General features: G+C 39.0%; 1 protein-coding gene across 20 annotated transcripts in view; it reads left to right on the forward strand.

The window, feature by feature from the left end:
* Positions 1-18,758, forward strand: part of LOC127420662 (focal adhesion kinase 1-like) — a 103,980-nt gene that overhangs the window by 40,217 nt on the left and 45,005 nt on the right. For 16 of the 20 annotated variants that reach the window (XM_051663091.1, XM_051663093.1, XM_051663092.1 and 13 more), the window contains 3 exons: positions 7,721-7,947; positions 10,396-10,562; positions 17,623-17,710. In XM_051663091.1, coding sequence (XP_051519051.1) covers positions 7,721-7,947; positions 10,396-10,562; positions 17,623-17,710 — 482 coding nt within the window. Of the gene's footprint in view, positions 1-1,041; positions 1,414-7,720; positions 7,948-10,395; positions 10,563-17,622; positions 17,711-18,758 lie in introns of those variants that run through there. The other 4 variants (XM_051663096.1, XM_051663097.1, XM_051663108.1 and 1 more) reach the window with 3 other exon arrangements.

Here is an 18,758-nt window from a genome sequence, read left to right on the forward strand (position 1 = left end):
GAGCGTGCACCAGTGTGTCTCGAGCTGCTTTTCACCCGTTCTGTTTCTGACGAGCTCGCTGCACCGCACGAACAACAAACCCAGCGCGAGAGAGTCGTGAACAAATGACTCTTCTGAACCGGATCTTTTTCATGAATCACCAGAAAAGAACTTAGGATTTGAACTCAGGAGCTCAGGTTAACAGTTTGAATCAGATTCACTTTCTCAGCGAATCAGCCATCAGTGAGTTCACAACTGGGAGCGCAGACATTTCAAAATAAGAGTCTCATGTGTATTTCGGGCTTCTTTATAATTAAAAGAGGTAATTATTGATTGGGATTGGAGTAGCACAATAAACTGAATCTGGGATTTCATTCAATTTACACTCTTGTAGTCTCTGTGTCTGGGGCCATCCGGTAACAGTAAAGAAAGACTAATTTCCAAATATTTCTTTCTCAAAAGTACTAAAAGAATCGTCAAGTAACCAGAATCTTTAAGAGGAACCGGAATTGTTCAATTCCTTACAATTCCCATCCCACCCATATTTGTTCTGTGCCCTTGCTTTTAGATGTTTTAAATTACCACAGCTCTTATCGATGAGGTTAGTGTGGGTAACATGGCTGTTGTTGGTGGTAATTGATTGATTTTGCCTGAAGGCTCCAGGGTGAGTTTACTGCCTCTATTCTTTACACTGTGCCTCTGAGGAGAAGTCATAGCCAGAGGGCATCATGATTTCTCTCCATGTGGATGCCACATCTGGTGCTTTGAGACAGTGTAAAGAATGGGCATGCTGGGTAACAGAAACTGGCACTTTAAAGAAGAGAGATGCCATGCAGGTCAGCGATGATTTGCAGCTGCAGTCGTTTGGTAAACAGCCACAGTTGAATGGAAATGAGTGTCTGTTTTGCATATTAATGAGGCTGCAGTGGCTCCGCCCCCTCGAGCCTCGCTCTGGCCTTTCCTGATTCAGTCAGCTCTGTGAGGTAGAGCAACACAAGCACCATCTGTCTCTCTCAGGACGTCACGTCTGTCTCTTATGAGATAACTTCTGACTCTCTCTGTGAATTCTGGGTCAGTTGTGTCGCCAGGCATCAGGACGGGATTTATATTCCCGTGTTTGCTCTTTTATATTTGTGTCTGGGCTTCTTTGGGTCTCCCAGCGTGAATTGGATATATCCAAACGGTGCAGCCCGGTGTGGAGTGTGTGTAGCTTGGATCTGTGCGCCCGTCGTGGATTATCCCGCGCATGGACCTGTGAGGTGTCCCGTGAAGGAGGCCAGTGTCTGGGTGTGTGGTGGGACGTTGCCCTGGCACTCATGCGGGTGTTTGAGAGCGGTGGGTGCTGGCTGACCCTTAGCACGGGTTCAGATAGACAGTCAGCCGCCTATATGGAGAAACCACGATGCAGCCATTTCCCCATGTGCTGGGCTGGAGGTACATCTGTCTCTCTCTCTGACTTGTAGTTTGTAGTTTCATGCAGTTTGTCACTGTTGGTGATTTGGAAGCATTTTGACATGGATGCAAACAGTCTTGTTTTCTGCATTACATAAGAGATGCTGAATAGGACTTTCTTTTGCTAGTCTGTCATTCTGTCTGTCTGTCAGTCATTCTGTCTGTCTGTCTGTCTATTGTTCTGTCTCTCTGTTTGTCTTATCTGTCTGTCTGTCTGTCTATCTGTCATTTGAACTATCTGTCTGTTGGTCTGTCTGTCTATCGTTCTGTCTGTCTGTCTGTCTGTCTATCATTCTGTCTGTATGTTTTTCTTATTTGTCTGTCTGTCTGTCATTATGCCTATCAGTCTGTCTTTTCTATCTTTCATTCTATTATCTGTCTGTCTGTCATTCAGTCTGTCTGTCTGTCATGCTGTCTGTATTGTTCTGTCTCTCTGTTTGTCTTATCTATCTGTCTGTCTGTCTGTCATTCAAACTATCTGTTTGTTGGTCTGTCTGTCTATCGTTCTGTCTGTCTGTTTGTCTTATCTATCTGTCTGTCTGTCTTATTTATCTGTCTGTCTGTCTGTCTTATGTATCTGTCTGTCTCTCATTCAAACTATCTGTTTGTTGGTCTGTCTGTTTATCGTTCTGTCTGTCTGTTTGTCTTATCTATCTGTCTGTTTGTCTTATCTATCTGTCTGTCTGTCTTATCTGTCTGTCTGTCTTATGTATCTGTCTGTCTCTCATTTGAACTATCTGCCTGTTGGTCTGTCTGTCTATCGTTCTGTCTGTCTGTTTGTCTTATCTATCTGTCTGTCTTATCTATCTGTCTGTCTGTCTGTCTTATGTATCTGTCTGTCTCACATTAGAATTATCTGTCTGTTGGTCTGTCTGTCTGTCTATCGTTCTGTCTGTCTGTTTGTCTTATCTATCTGTCTGTGTTATCTCTCTGTCTGTCTGTCTGTCTGACTGTTTGATCTATCTGTCTGTCTGTCTGTCTCTCATTCGAACTATCTGTTTGTTGGTCTGTCTGTCTATCGTTCTGTCTGTCTGTCTGTCTGTCTATCTATCTATCTATCTGTCTTTCCGTCTGTACGTCCGCCCTGTCTGTGTGTCTGTCTGTTTGTTGTTCCATCTATTATAGATCATAAAAGAAATAATTAATATTCCATGTACATAAACACATTTTTAAAAACATCATCATTTACATGTATTTGTTTTGCTGATGCTTTTCTCATCTTAAAGTGGAAGAAGAATAAAACATAAATGATTAATTGTAAAGCAATTCATTGTATTGTGTGTGTGTGTGTGTGTGTGTGTGTGTGCACCTGCTCTTGACTCTGTCCATCACTCAATTGCTCATTCAGTCTTAATCTGGTGGCTTTTGTGTGACTGACTGACAGGGGCAAACAGACTTAATGACTGTGTGTGTGTGTGTGTGTGTGTGTGTGTGTGTGTGTGTGTGTTTTAGTGTTTGTCCAGAAATCATGAAGCGAGAGAGATTGATTTGAAGATGAAAACTGTTTATCTCATTTACATTTTAATTGGTTAATTCAATCTATCTGGTTCAAGTCTAATTTTAAATCAAGTTTTGATCACTCAATGCCGAATCCTTCTGCTGCGGGCCTGTGCAGATACAGTGTAGTCTCACCTAGCTAGACTTTTCACTAACAGAATTACTTATTCTGACCAAGAACCATCCACTTAGACGAGTAGAGACCATCTGACATTGCATCGAGTAAGATTAGAGCTTGATGTTTTGAGTAAGCTCTCTGCATTTTTGTGAGCAATTTGCATCAGTCAATGGTCTGTTACTAAGATGAAACCAGAAACAAAGCAAGCAGTATCTGGAAAATACCTCATATAACTTTAGATCCATCAGCAAGAGACAGAATGCTTAAAAGCACAGCTATATAAACACACAATACAGATCAAACAGACAGTAAGGATAAACAACCATCTGTGACCCTTCAAGTTCTGGTTATTACTAAAAGATTCAGACACACTAATGCATGCAGATGCAGAGATTTCAAGTTCTTAACATTAAATCTTTGGACTCTAATCTTATGCACACTAGTGTCACAGAGGGTTTAGAAGATTCGGCCTGTTTAATGGAAAGATCACATGTTGATTTGCAACCCTTAAAGGGATACTTCACCCAAAAATGAAAACTGTGACATCATTTACTCACCCTCATGTTGTTCCAAACCTGTAACGGTGCTTTGTTAAGCTACACGTTACTCACAACTTAAAGTATACAGTTAAACTACAGTCAAGCTATTCTTTTAAATTATAGTTAGTTACACAACAAGCACTGAAGCCATCTGACACAAAAACAGTACAGATCTCAATTATAGTGACATTAAACAGCATTCAAATGTACATAAATATATTTTAATTAAATAAATTCTAAATGCAACTAATTACAACTTATACTATATTGAACATTAAACAAACACATTTATACTCTTCATGTAACTGAGTCGAAAACAGTAATAAACATCATCAATTAGCATCCGTCAACGAATCGTTTATTAGAACTAGTTCATTAACGTGAACATCCAGACAAACCAGTTCACTGAAATGATTTGGATTGGATTTCCCAACGCAACATACTGTATAAGTGAATCGGTGAATCATTTCTTTTAACCAGTTCACATACATGAATCGTGCAAACAAACCAGTTCAATTAAATGTTCTGGACCTTCCATCGCTGTTTCACGTGCGTTTGGTTATTGCCTCATCTCGCTCGGCTGTAAAGCTGCGTATGCATTGCACACTATGCAGTACAATATGAGAAAACAGTGATGTAACGTGTGGTCACGCTTCGCTACTCGTTGGAAACAGAAGCTTGTTACTGGAAAAGCTGCACATTTGTGAAAATTGCTGAACTGCTGTCACGTTACTGTAAAATGTAGTTAAGTTAGTAGCGGGGGCCTGGGTAGCTCAGTGGTAAAATACGCTGGCTACCACCCCTGGAGTTCGCTAGTTCGAATCCCAGGGCGTGCTGAGTGACTCCAGCCAGGTCTCCTAAGCAACCAAATTGGCCCTGCTAGGGAGGGTAGAGTCACATGGGGTAACCTCCTCGTGGTCGCTATAATGTGGTTTGTTCTCGGTGGGGCGCATGGTGAATTGAGCGTGGTTGCCGCGGTGGATGGCGTGAATCCTCCACACGTGCTACGTCTCCGTGGCAATGCGCTCAACAAGCCACGTGATAAGATGCGTGGGTTGACTGTCTCAGACGTGGAGGCAACTGAGATTTGTCCTCTACCACCCGGACTGAGATGAATCACTATGCGACCACAAGGACTTAGAGTGCATTGGGAATTGGGCATTCCAAATTGGGAGAAAAAGGGGGAAAAATCCCCCCCCCAAAAAAAACAAAATTAAAAAGTTAGTAGCGTTAGCAGTGGGCGACATGACCAAACTCTAATATCACGATATTAATATTTTTATATCACAATAACGATATACATCACAATATAGTTACATTTTTCAAAAAAATCTATAAAAATTGGTTTGTATATGAAATAAGTATATTGTAATGCCTTTTTTTGAATAATCCAGTCAGTGAATTAAGTATTTTATTAATGAAAACTTCTTCCTCTTATATAATTTCTCTTTACTTGGAACTTGAGAAACACAAAGTAAACAAACAAAAAACTAAATTAGTTTTGTTGTTGTTGTTGTTTTTGTTTTTATCCCCTTTTCTCCCAAATTGGAATGCCCAATTCCCACTACTTAGTAGGTCCTCGTGGTGGCGCGGTTACTCACCTCAATTCGGGTGGCGGAGGACGAGTCTCAGTTGCTTCCGCTTCTGAGACCGTCAATCTGCGCATCTTATCACGTGACTCGTTGTGCATGACACCGCGGAGACTCACAGCATGTGGAGGCTCATGCTACTCTCCGCGATCCACGCACAACTCACCACACGCCCCATTGAGAGCGAGAACCACTAATCGTGACCACGAGGAGGTTACCCCATGTGACTCTACCCTCCCTAACAACCGGGCCAATTTGGTTGCTTAGGAGACCTGGCTGGAGTCACTCAGCACATCCTGGATTCGAACTCGCGACTCCACGTCACACACGCATGCCGAGGCTGATCGGAAGCGATGATTTAGAGTTAAAAAAAGTACTTAAATATTTATCATTTTCGCACCAAAAGCGATCATGTCACTTTAGAATACATTAATTTAACCGCTGGAGGTGTATGGATGATGTTAATGTTGACTAATTGTGATTTTTGGAGCTTCAAAAGTCTGATCACCATCCACTTGCATTTTAAGGACCTACTGAGCTGAGATATTTTTCTGTTTTTCTTCAAATGTGTTCTGGTGAAGAAAGAAAGTCATAAACACCTGGGATATCACGAGGGTGAGTAAATGATGAGATGAACTATCCCTTTAAAGCTCAGAGCTGAAGGTTGTTGGATTAATGCCCTCAAGTTCCTCCCCGTGTTACTTTGGATAAAAGCGTCTGCTGGATCATTACTCACTAAATGTCTTTTATTGTGTGTGCTGTTTTGTCATCTGTTGATGATTTATGAGGCAGACAGTCTGAGTTGTGTTTATATGGTGTCAGGTATGCTGGAGTTATTCAGATCTGTATGTCATACGTGACTGTGAGTGTGTAACGGGTAATTCGCTGAAGCTTTCATGTTTTTTGTGTGTGTGTGTGTGTGTGTGTGTAGAGAGAGAGAACACACACACATCTGCTGTTACTGAATCTCTCAAAACTTCCTTAGGACATGTCGAGCTCATATTTCACCCTAAAATCAAACTGAAATGTGCATATTTATCATGAAAATAATGTCACAAAGCACAAAAGAAATCTAAATGGTTTTTGTGAGATTTACTCCTTTAGTAAGAAGACTGGTTTATGTGTGTTTTCAGAAGGAATTATCTGTAAACCAAGGGATGTGATGTAACTATCTGTACTGTTTACACAGAGTAAACTTCACCCACAGGAATTACATGAGCAACACATAAACCAGAAGTTCATCACACGATGGCCAGATGACGTAAACAGACAGCGCTGTCAATTGTGAAGTCTGATGTGTCTCACACAGTCTGACATAATGTAACTCAGTGTGCCAAAGATGAGTCCCAAAGTGTGAAATGTAAACATAAATGATCTTCGTCTGCTAACAGTAAGTTAACGGATGGAGGAAACTGCTTTTCTGTAGCATCACACGCCTCTCCGTCTGCGTGGTGTCTCTGAATTCATCTGCTCCATATAATGCCACTTTTTTCCAGAGCGAAATAATCACGTAGTTCACACTTTGCCATATTTTGACGTCTGGCACTCAACACTCTTCGCACTCTGAGAAAGAAAGGAAAATGTTCTCGGCTTGGGGGGGACACATTCTAAATCAAATCAGTCTCTCTTCATTATATGAAAGTTTCTCCCAAATTTGGAATGCCCAATTCCCAATGCACTCGTAAGTCCTCGTGGTGGCGTAGTGACTCGCCTCAGTCCGGGTGGCGGAGGACGGATCCTCGTTGCCTCCGCGTCTGAGACCGTCAGCCCACGCATCTTATCACGTGGCTTGTTGAGCACGTTACCGCGGAGACATAGCGCGTGTGGAGGCTTCACGCTATTCTCCACGGCATCCACGCACAACTCACCACGCGCCCCACCGAGAGCGAACCACATTATAGCGACCACAAGGAGGTTACCCCATGTGACTCTACCCTCCTTAGCAACCGGGCCAATTTGGTTGCTTAGGAGACCTGGCTGGAGTCACTCAGCACGCCCTGGATTCAAACTCACGACTCCAGGGGTGGTAGTCAGCGTCAATACTCGCTGAGCTACCCAGGCCCCCTATACACCTCTACTTTGATGAACATGAGTTCAAAGTCCTTTAGACATTTTTCTTAAGTGGTGTAACTGTCCTGAGACAGTAAAAAAAATATATCTAAAAAGATACTTTGAAACATGAAGTAGTGGTTTGGAATAATCATTTATAATTAACTAAATTAGGTTAAATAAGGAACTTATTTAGAAAATGTAATCACATAAAAATCAAGTGAAACAGCTTTACTTGATGTTACACCTACAACATTTTTAAAGTCATTAAATACATTGTGAAAGTATTTTCTTTTATTATGATAATGCTTGATACTTGCGTCACGTCATGTTTGATGTCAGTTACGCTAAACGACATTGGTTTTTGGGTGTCTTGCAATCGAACCTGACATGCCAAATAAAGATTTCCAAGTTAAGGCCTAGCGATTTCCAACTTAAACTTCAGATTTTTAGATTCCATCATAACCCGCTTTTCCGTTTCTCTTGTTTCTGAACAGAATATGACAGACACTTAGCATACAGAAAAGGCATGGCGACGGCATTCCTGGACCCCAACCCGAACCACACCCTGGGGGGCGGGGCCAAGGCTCGACTCAGCGCGGGGACGGAGCGGGCCCCTGGAGCCCCTGATCGGGTCCTGAAGGTCTTCCATCATTTCGAGAGCAACAGTGAGCACAGCACCTGGTCCAGCAACATCCGCTACGGAGACGCAACCGATGTTAGGGTAAGAAAACGACCAAAACCGAAACGGTGTGTTCCCTGTTTAAAAATCCAGATGCATGGTTTGTAGGTAGTCCAAGCTGATCTTTTATAGTCATTAGCTGGTCTGAGCTGGTCTGGATGGTTGATCAGCTGGACAGTTGACTGGTGGATCTGGCTTTGACCTGGTAGACTAACTTTTTCAAGGTGGTTAAAGCTAGAATACAATAGCAATGTTTCCATCCAAGTTATGAATTTAATTTATGCAATAGATTTGAGGCTTGGAATTCACTGAAAGGTTTCATTTTTCTTCCCTAGACTGATGTCTAAGCAATTGAATTCCTTGAATACATTAGCCTAATATCTTGTTTCCCAACTCTGAATGGCAAGAGTGCAGACAGACGTGAGACTCTATTAGAGACGCAACTGTTATATTGATCTTAGTCTGTGTTTAGTGGATTATTGCAAACACATTCACAGGAAGATAAGCACACTGTTCCTCTTGATCGGATGGTCTCTGGTGACCTCTTACATTTCCACACTGACCTCTTAACATTGTCTGGCTGAGGACCAAATTAAACAACCACAGAAACTTCATTCATCCGGTTTAATGCAAAGCTAAACGTACTGACCGGCTGACAGTGAAAGATTGTCACTCGCTCGGGGTCGGTCATGTATGTTAACGTTTTAAGCTTTACCGGGATGTTCAGATTTCCTGCAGCATGGATTGTATTTCTCCTGAGCTTTGTACGGACCAGATTAAAAACAGAAATCATGATGCGCTCTGTTTATATGCCAGTAGAAGAATGAATAGAGAAAATTATGTAGCTGTTATGTTTGTCTTTGCAATACAATCAAAACTTTCACTGTATTGAAGAGTGCGGTTTTAAACAGGACGATTGTTTTAGAAATGAGCCACGTCTGCTAAAATGGTTAATTATACATAATGGTTAATCGTAAATAAGATTTCGTCGCAGGAAGTACAAATTCTCGATGTCATGTTAGTGAAATAAATCTTTGCTAAGTTCATGTAAACTGAAAACATTTGCATTCAGGGCTTGGTGATGTCAGAGCCGTAGTTATTATATTATTATGTACTGTATAAATTATTTCATGAAAGATCTTTTTTATTCTTTAGAATTGTGTGTGAATCATATATAGTTTATATAATACATCATTTGCACAAATACACCATACTGTAGATTAGTGGTCTCTCCATATCTAGCACATTTCGTTTGCTAGTAGTGATCTCATTAAACCTGGCCAATGGAGGCCGACTTTAGTGTTTAATTATTCTAATGGGAGATTAACTGTTGTTTCACTTTCAGATTAACCAGCCCATAACAAACAGCTGGTCAACCGTTTAACTCCGTTAAGTCTGTCAATTACAAAATTAGCATTTACGTACTGTATATGTGATGTCTTTAGTTTGATGCTACATTTTCAGGTAGTAATCTGGCAATGTTTTTAAATCATGCCCATTTTAATTATTTAGGTACATCTTGAGCTTTCAATGGTTTATTCATCTCCGTTCCTTGTAAATGATATACACTATATGGCCAAAAATATGTGGCCACCCCCTTCTAATTAAAGAGTTTGGTTACTCCGTTAATACCAGTGAAGGTAAATCATAATTCTACTCCAAACAATGGCATTCTAGGGCATTCGGTGCTTCCAACTGTATGGCAACAGATTGGGGAGAGCCCTTTTCTATTCCAGCTTGACAATGCCCCTGTGCACAAAGCAAAGTCCATAAAGAAATGGTTTACTGTGTCTGATGTGGAAGTAATTGACTGGCCTGCACAAAGCCCAGACCTGAACCCCACTGAACACCTTTGGGGTGAATTGGAACACCAACTGAAAGTCAGGCCCCATCGCCCAACATCAGGAATGCACTTGTGTCTGAATGAGAGCAAATTCCTGCAGCCATGTTACTACATACAGTATAGTGGAAAGCCTTCCCAGAAGAGTGGATGCTGTTATTGCACCAAAGGGGGAAATTGATGCCTAAGGTTTTGAAATTGAAGGTTCATCAAGCACATATGGTGTCCACAACTTTTTGGCCATATAGTGTATTTGAATTGGATTGTTCAAAAAAAAAATTTGAGATATAAATTGCCCGTTTCTATATCAAAAATAGAGAGTTTGGGTTTTGCAGCAATATTTTTTTGCTTCCCATCGTTTTGGATAGTGCACTCTTAATTTCAGTGTTGCTGACCAGAGCAACATATGCAGCAAATACACCGCACTGCAGTAAAACTATGTGATGAGAATACTTAGTCTCATGGAGGTTGAGGTTGATTTGCACAGCAGTTTAAAGGTCTGATCCATTATGCTATAACCATCTAATAACAGTCTCATGATTTTACGATTCTATAATTCACTTTATATATTGTAGCATGCAGTGTGTTATAGGAATATTATGGCCATAAATTGTGATACTGAGCTGCGAGACGTTGTGTTTTGCCTGCAGGGAATCATACAGAAGATTGTGGACATTCATAAAGTGAAGCATGTGGCGTGTTTCGGGCTGCGTCTCACTCACGCACCATCGGGCGTCACCCATTGGCTCCACCCAGATATGGGCGTGTCCCACGTGAGAGAGAAGTATGAACAGAACCGCCCACAGGATGAGTGGAGGTAAGTTATTAATTCGCTAGCATATTTTTTTATTATGTCTGGGCAATATAGCACATATTCATGATTGCTTATGATATAAAATTAAGCAATATTATGCAAATCATGATGATTTCAATTGTGCTTTTTATTTGGCTACTATGTTTCCTAAAAGAGCGTGATATTAGACTCATGTCACGATTCTTCAGAGCTGCAAACATCAATCAAAATAACATCAGAGTCGCAATATGGTCATATGTAAACAGGCTGCAATTTAATTACATGTATTGATTAAACACCTTACACGGTCTGTGTGTGCTTCAGAGTGAATGGGTGGTAAACATACAATCTGTTCATTCACAAAAGAAGTTTTAGTTAAAATATACAGGTGTGTAGGTAAATAATGTTTTTAATACTATGTGTTGTTGTATATTGGTGAAATACAGTAAATGAAAAATTATTAAATATTCTTCCTTGTGTTCATTTAGTGAAAAACTGTGGAAAATATGCCATTGTTATTTTTAACTAGATTTTTGAATCTGTTTGGCTTTAATGGCTGAAATAATAGTTGCTCTTACCGTTCCCGAGCAAATACATAGCTATTGAGATAATGCAAAAGACATGTTTTTGTAGCCATATCGCAGAGCCCTAATTTGTATGGGTATTTGCACAATGTAAAATTGAACCAACCTTATTTGGATATGGACAGTGGGCAGCTCCAACCCTCGTTGCCATGGAGATGCTTTTAGTGATTGTTGCATTGCGGCAGGACGAGTGTTTGAATACACACCTCTAAATTTGTGTGTCCATCTGTGTACATGACCTGCTTTTGTACTTTTACACAAAGTACGTGTGTGTCTCTGCGTTTATCGAGGGCATGAGTCCATGTCAGCCTTTAAAAAGTGAGTTATATCCTCACAGATGGCATATTTTATGTCGTCTTGTCTCTACCCACAGTGCAACCAGGCCCATGTGCCCCATGTAGCAGCTGTAGCTTCCATTCACTCGCCTCTATTTCACTCATGCTCACTCACAGAACAGAAGAACCCAATGAAAAGAGCGTCGTTCTCCTCACACGCATGCAAGCTGCTGTTTATTGCCAATATTGTTTTAATATCAGCACTCTTGATTACTCGAGATGTTTAGAATGAGCTGAGTTTGGATAGTGTGTTGTTGTGCATGTAAACACACTCATTGATTTTTTTTTTTTCTCCCAATTTGGAACGCCCAATTCCCAATGCACTCTAAGTCCTCGTGGTCGCATAGTGATTCGCTTCAGTCCGGGTGGCAGAGGACGAATCCCAGTTGCCTCCGTGCCTGAGACCGTCAACCCGCGCATCTTATCACGTGGCTTGTTGAGCGCGTTGAGACATAGCGCGTGTGGAGGCTTCACGCCATCCACCGCGGCAACCACGCTCAATTCACCACGCGCCCCACCGAGAACAAACCACATTATAGCGACCACGAGTAGGTTACCCCATGTGACTCTACCCTCCCTAGCAACCGGGCCAATTTGGTTGCTTAGGAGACCTGGCTGGATTCACTCAGCACGCCCTGGGATTCGAACTAGCGAACTCCAGGGGTGGTAGCCAGCGTATTTTACCACTGAGCTACCCAGGCCCCCTGCAAGTTGTGCTTTTGATAGAAATCCTGAAACGGGCTGGACCGCTGTAAAACCTGCACGATGATGTTAGAACCGGTTTTGAAAGATAAAAAGCCTTTTTGACTATCCGCATGAAGTCTGGTCCACATTCTAGCTTATTCTGGTTAAGAACCGCCCCACTTAGGCAGGAAAAGAGCGTCTGCTTTGCTCGTTTTTGTGTGATGTTTAGTGGGGGTTATTCTGAAATTCTCAGATATAACTCTGACTAGGGCTGCACAATTAATCGAATAAATAATCGAGATTACAATTACAGCTGCCACAATGAACTAATCTATTATAGCAGTCTAACGATGTTGCATCCAATTATTTTTCCATTTAATATATGTTTTTTTGCAGTGGTTGATCATGTTAATCAATTTGATGTGTCAATTGCTCGCTTCTGTGTACGATTTATTCGAAATTTGAATAACAGCTTTGTTTACTATGCTTCTGAGAGGGCCAATGTAAAGTTGTCCAGTTAGGTAAGTAGTCTCGATTTCCTGATGCATAAAACAGCAATAATGTCATTTAGGAATACAGTTCTCAGCTTGTTTTGGATGTGTAGCCAACATAAAGAATATGGCATGCAGTTGCTCCACTCACGATAAGTATTTTAATGCCAGTTCTAGTCGAAATAAGACTTTTGTCGTAATCGTGCAGCCCTAACTCTGAGAGCAAAGCTGAATGTAAAGTTAGTTTACTTGTTGCTAAGTGTCTCAAACAAAACTCTTTTCAAATGTTTAATGTCATGAACATCACAAACTTTGTCCAATTCAGTTACTACTGTAGGTAGTCAACCAGAATGACCCTTCACTATTACGGGGATTGAAACAGCAATAAAAACACCAGCCACTTGTACATCTCGTTCACAAAATTGCCGCCAGGAGGCGTAAAGAGACACTTCTTGCACCATTGTTTAGTGTAAAGAAAGTGAGCGTTATTATGATTAACCTTGTTAATATTATTCTTTGCATTGTGTTTTTTACATTGAGATGTGTAGTAGAAGGATATCTAATAATGCAAAATGCATGTCCGTATTAAAGTTATAGCTGTTAGCTCATGAATTTACCATCGGCAAAGAAACGCTTGAATGTCAGCCTTTTTCAATAAATGGAAACTTTTGCTTCATAGATAATGGTTATTTAAACATCATCCTAAAAATCAAAACAAAAATGCATTGTGAATATGCATAATTTTATTTGTTAGTCCTACTGAAGAAAACAACAGCAATGCATTTAATTAACGGTGTTTTCCCGTGTTATAATGGACCCGGCTAGTTGGTGGTGGTAGGCTAACATAGAGTGGTTCAATTGAAATAAAATTAAATGTGTGTGTAGTTCTTCCTCAGGAGTACCTATTTTAGCATCGTGTGAACTCGTAAACATGACTTTGTTTCCAGATGGACTAATTCAAAACCTGTGCACACTGACTCGCAGAAATTACATAAAGACAGACAATTAGATTGGAACTTGCCATTTTGTGTGCAGTATGTATTAAACGATCTGTGAACTGTCTATTGATGTGCCGTCTGTGGCGGAGACTAGATAAAGGCAGATATTTTGTGCCTAATTTCCTCCCTCAGTATGTTCTCCGTACTCAGAGCTGGAAAATCCCGACCCAATTCCATCCTGCATTCTTTCTTAACAATCTAATTGCTCTCATTTTGATGTTTTACAAAGAATCATGTCTGCCTTTGATTTTCTAATGGTCGGATCGTCCTCGTATGTCACTGTTCCAGAAAGCTTCTCCATTCCCAGACTGACATTTTTGTGCATTTGGAAATTTTTGGAACAGCCCAGAGCTGTTCTCTAATCGGATAAGACTCTGTTTCAGAGAGGAGGTAAGGAGAGTGTTTTGTCATCATTTGAGTCAGAACGTCAGCTCTACTTTCAGACTAGCACACCTACACCGCCGTCACTATTGTTCTGACTCTGTTGAGGTGCAGGCATCTCTGGATTATCGTTGGACGGGTGTTTGTGTGTTTTAAGGCAGTAGGTGATGAGATGATCTCATTTTAGGATGGAGTGTGAACCGGATCTGGTTCATTCTCTCGAAGCGAATGAATTTCGCTGCTTTGATTTTCTTTAAAAGGGTAATACGAATAATCGTCCCTGCAGCTATGACAATCGTCTACTCAGAAATTGAGCTCATTAGCCATAATCTGCCATCTACTCTCGTAAGGAACTACAATTTAACAATTTTATTAAAAGGCATTTATCTCAAATCGAATACTGTCCACGCTATAATAATGAAAATGAAAATTTTGAATACAAATTTACAAAATGTGCTTAACTGATATTTCTGGTCCCATTGTAAACGTTTCATCGATGTATGTCATTCGAAAGCATGAAATGTTTATTTTTAGAATATTTCAAAAGCATGTAATAAATGTAGACACTGGAGGTCGACCGATAGTGGGTTTTGCCGATACGGACAACTAAGGTGGTGGAAAAGGCCGATACCCGATTAATCGGCCGATAGTTTTAAAAATGGATTTATAGAATGTAAAAAAAGTTTGTAGTCTTTACTTAATATGACAGACAAGGACATTGATGCTACAAGAGTACAAAATTAATAAAATCCCAAATGCAGTTTATTGTGCAACCAAAATCCCAATAATAACCAGAAAAAATTACGATTTGGTGCATAATGAGGGACTTAACTATAAACAAGCCCAAAAAACTCAAGGGACTCTTATTTTGAAATGATGCCGATTTGGCTCTGTTGGTTCAGTTAAGCTTTTTTTAGCCTATATATTCACCCGATGAATAGTTTATATATATATATATATATATATATATATATATATATACACCATGGGCTGTTCTAATACTTGATTCTGATTGGCTGAAATGTGTGCAGTTTAAACCGTTGAATGCACAGGTAGTTCCGGACAGTTTTAATCACCGTTCGATATTAATACGCTTTTTGCTTCGCGTTGGGTGGTTCTTCGCCTCCACGTCGTGCATTTAAATTTGTTTAATGCACACCTAGCTGTGGATTATCCCTTACATATATATGTATATATATATTTCACCAGATGAGGTTTAAGTTTGCAGATAACCAATAGTTCCAAAACGTAATTATCGGTACCGTTTAATCAATAAAACCAATATATAGGTCTACCACTTGTTAAAACAACTTTATTTTTTGGTTGACATCACCAAGCCCGTCTCCTTCAACCACCTGTCACATTAAGACCATTTTTCACGATGCAGTCACTTGTGATGAATAAAATTAATTCCCACCCTACAAATTTTTCTTGTTTAATATCCTTTTTCACTCAGAAATACGTCAAATTGCAAAGGAAAAATGGGTTGCGAACGGCGTTTCATGTTGACTTAAATGTGACTCAGATTGTAGTATGTCAGGTGCTGGGATGGGATACTTTTCCTGGTGGGTTTTTCTGGCATGTTGTTTCGCTAATATTATGACTTAACTGAAAGTATAACAGCCAAAACTGAAAGTAATTACAAATTGTGCATTTATCAATATTAGCTGAATGCTAATGCTTGCTTGCATGCATGCAAACAGTACGCAATAGTATGTTGACATTACTACATAGTATGCAGGAAAAGTATGTACTTTCTCATTACTAGTATAGTGCTACTTTCAGTGTGTAGTTGAAGTTTGTGAATTTGGATTCAGTCCCTGTTTTCTCCACTTCTCAGAAACTAAGATTTGATGATTTCCTGAATCAGTTCCAGGAAGTCATTAAAAACTTTCAAGGATCATTTTCTCTGGAGCGCTCCAACGGACCCTTCAAATGAGAGTCTTGTAAACTACTGTAGCAGAGATCAGAGAGTAGACGCATGGAAAGAATAATAATTATTTTATGTGATGTCATCATCATGAATGGCTCTTTTCAGTATCGAAGGTTTGTCTGCAGTCATATCGCTGTAGCCGTTCAGCTGCATGTTCTGAATGATAACACATCGAGTATTGAATGTTTTTGAGTGTTGAGATTATATAGAGATATGTCTGCTGTCATCACTCAATGTAGAGCGCTCGGGTCATGTGCAGTCTGACACAGATGATCTGCTGACCGGGTTTAGGTGGGGTTGTTGGAAAGGGTGGATCAAGTGTAGGAGAGATCTGGAGCGGAGACCCACTAACACACATCTGTCCCTTTAAAACTTCAGTGTGTAATGTTCATCATTTCATTGGTTTTTTTGGTTGTTTTTTTGGAGTGCTTTATTGGCACGACAGTAACTGTACATTTGATTTGACAAAGCATTTGCAGCATAACTGCGTACAATAAAAATGATACATAAAGAATAATTAAAGGTACAATAACAATAGTGCAAATGTAAACAAGTGATATTAAAAAAGATCACAGTATAAAATAAAATAAACATTATACAACAATGTAATTAAATGAAATTAAAATGAAGTGAAGAGTAAACTTTTTTTAATTAATTGTATTCATCATTTAATTTTTTTTACTTCATATTACTTATTTAGGAAGTATTAAATACACCTAATAATCTCCCTTTACACCTGTTTTTCTCAATTCATTTATTTTAATATTTTTCTTTCTTTCTTTCATTTTTCTTTATTTATTTTTTTACATTTTTCATTTTGGTGTGATTTTTTTTTTTTTTGGCATGACAATAACAGTTAAAATAAATGTTTTTGTGTGTTTGCAGCTTAACTGTGTACAAAAAATACAAAATAAATAGTACAAATAAAATAATATAAAGCAGTAAACGATTGATATTATAATTAAAATAAAATAAGAATATTATCAAATAAAATAACCATCGTATAAAAATTTAATTAAATTAGTAATAAGTGCAGAGTAAAAAATTTAAATAAATAAAGCACAGAGTAAACAACAAATAAAAGTAACAAACAACTAATTTAATGCAAATACTGGTTTATTTTACTTAATGTTGTTTTTATTTGATTACTAAGTAATTAATTGCATTACTGTATCACTGTATGTACTGTAAAATTAGTACAAAATAAATCATATAAAGTGTAATAACAATAGTGGAAATGAAGGAAACAATTGATATTAAAAAAATTAACCATTAATTAAAAAATGAAGTTATTAAATAAAAAAAAATGAATAAATTAAAATAAAGAGCAGAGTAAAAAATGTAAAATAAAGTGTGAAGTAAACTAAAAAAGTAACAACCAACAAATTTAATGCAAACACATTTATTATTGTTTTATTTTTATTATTTTATTCTATGACTTTATCACTTAAATTAATCCCTTACGTTTATTACTACTACTTATTTAGGAAATATGAAATACACTAATACACATATTATTCTCTCTTTATACCTCTTTTGCTCAGAAAGATCAATTGAAAGGAAAACTAGTCAAATGTAGAGCACAGGTGTGTGTTTGTAGTGTTGATTATGGTATAGACTGAGTTATCCTGCCATAACTGTTTTATATATGTTATGGTATTGTCTTTTTTCCCTTCAGGTATGAGTTGAGGATCCGTTACCTGCCCAAGGGCTTCCTGCATCAGTTTACTGAAGACAAACCAACACTGAACTATTTTTATCAGCAGGTGGGTGCAGGTGCTGCATTTTTTCCACATAATTGAATTAAAAAGGTAAAATAGCTGTTTTATTTCTAAGATGATAACTGGACGGTCGCAGAACTAAACATGCAACATAACAAGGTAGCATACTACATTTATCGTTAAACTAACCCTTTAGTGGGAATAATGCCAGCATGGTGAATACTGTGCAGTATTCAGTAAATAGTATACTAGTGTTCTACACTCTGAATATAGCCTGAGCCACAATTCCCCAGCAGTGTCCCAGCTGACTTAGTTTTATTGAGCAGTGTTTACTGGATTAGTTTTATGGAGAGCGTTCATCGTGTAGACAACAGAAGGGCATTACAGCCCGCCGTCAGTATCTGTGGTGTGATCAGGCAGATTGTATAAACGGCGTCTGATGAAGTCTGTGATGTATTGTTTTGGAGAGTGATTTAGTGTTTGTGTTTGTGAGAAGTGCTGCGTCTCTATATAAAACTGCAGACATCTGCTCTCTGCAAATCAAGTGAGCTCTCTGAACGGTTATTAATCACAGACAACAACCTTCTCTTTCGAGTAAGGTGACATTAGATTATACTTTACAGATCATATGTTAATGTACATTCATATAGTTAGCATTTTCATTAAACTCATACATTTAAATGTATATATTCATATTTGAATGTAAATGAATGAACTATTAATCTGTTAAGAATTATATCATTTTTATTGATTGTTAATACAAGTTATAATAAAGTCTTTCTTTGGCACATTCTTTCTATTTCCTTTTAAACCTCCTTCCTTCTATCTTTCCTTTCTACCTTCCATCCTCCATCCTTTCTTCCTTCTTTCATTCCTTCCTTTCAAACCTCCTTTCTTCCTTCTAAACTATCTTCTTTCCTTTTTTCCTGCCCAAACCTCCTCTCTCCCTTCCTTCCTTCCATCCATTCATCCATCCTTCCTTCCTCCTTCTATTCTTCTTTCCTTTCTCCCTTCCTTCCATCCATCCATCCTTCCTTCCCTCTATTCTTCTTTCCTTTCTTCTTTCCTTCTTTTCAAACCTAATTTCTTCCTT

This window comes from Myxocyprinus asiaticus, chromosome 30 (genome assembly GCF_019703515.2).
Source record: "Myxocyprinus asiaticus isolate MX2 ecotype Aquarium Trade chromosome 30, UBuf_Myxa_2, whole genome shotgun sequence".
In the NCBI taxonomy this organism is placed as follows: Eukaryota; Metazoa; Chordata; class Actinopteri; order Cypriniformes; family Catostomidae; genus Myxocyprinus; species Myxocyprinus asiaticus.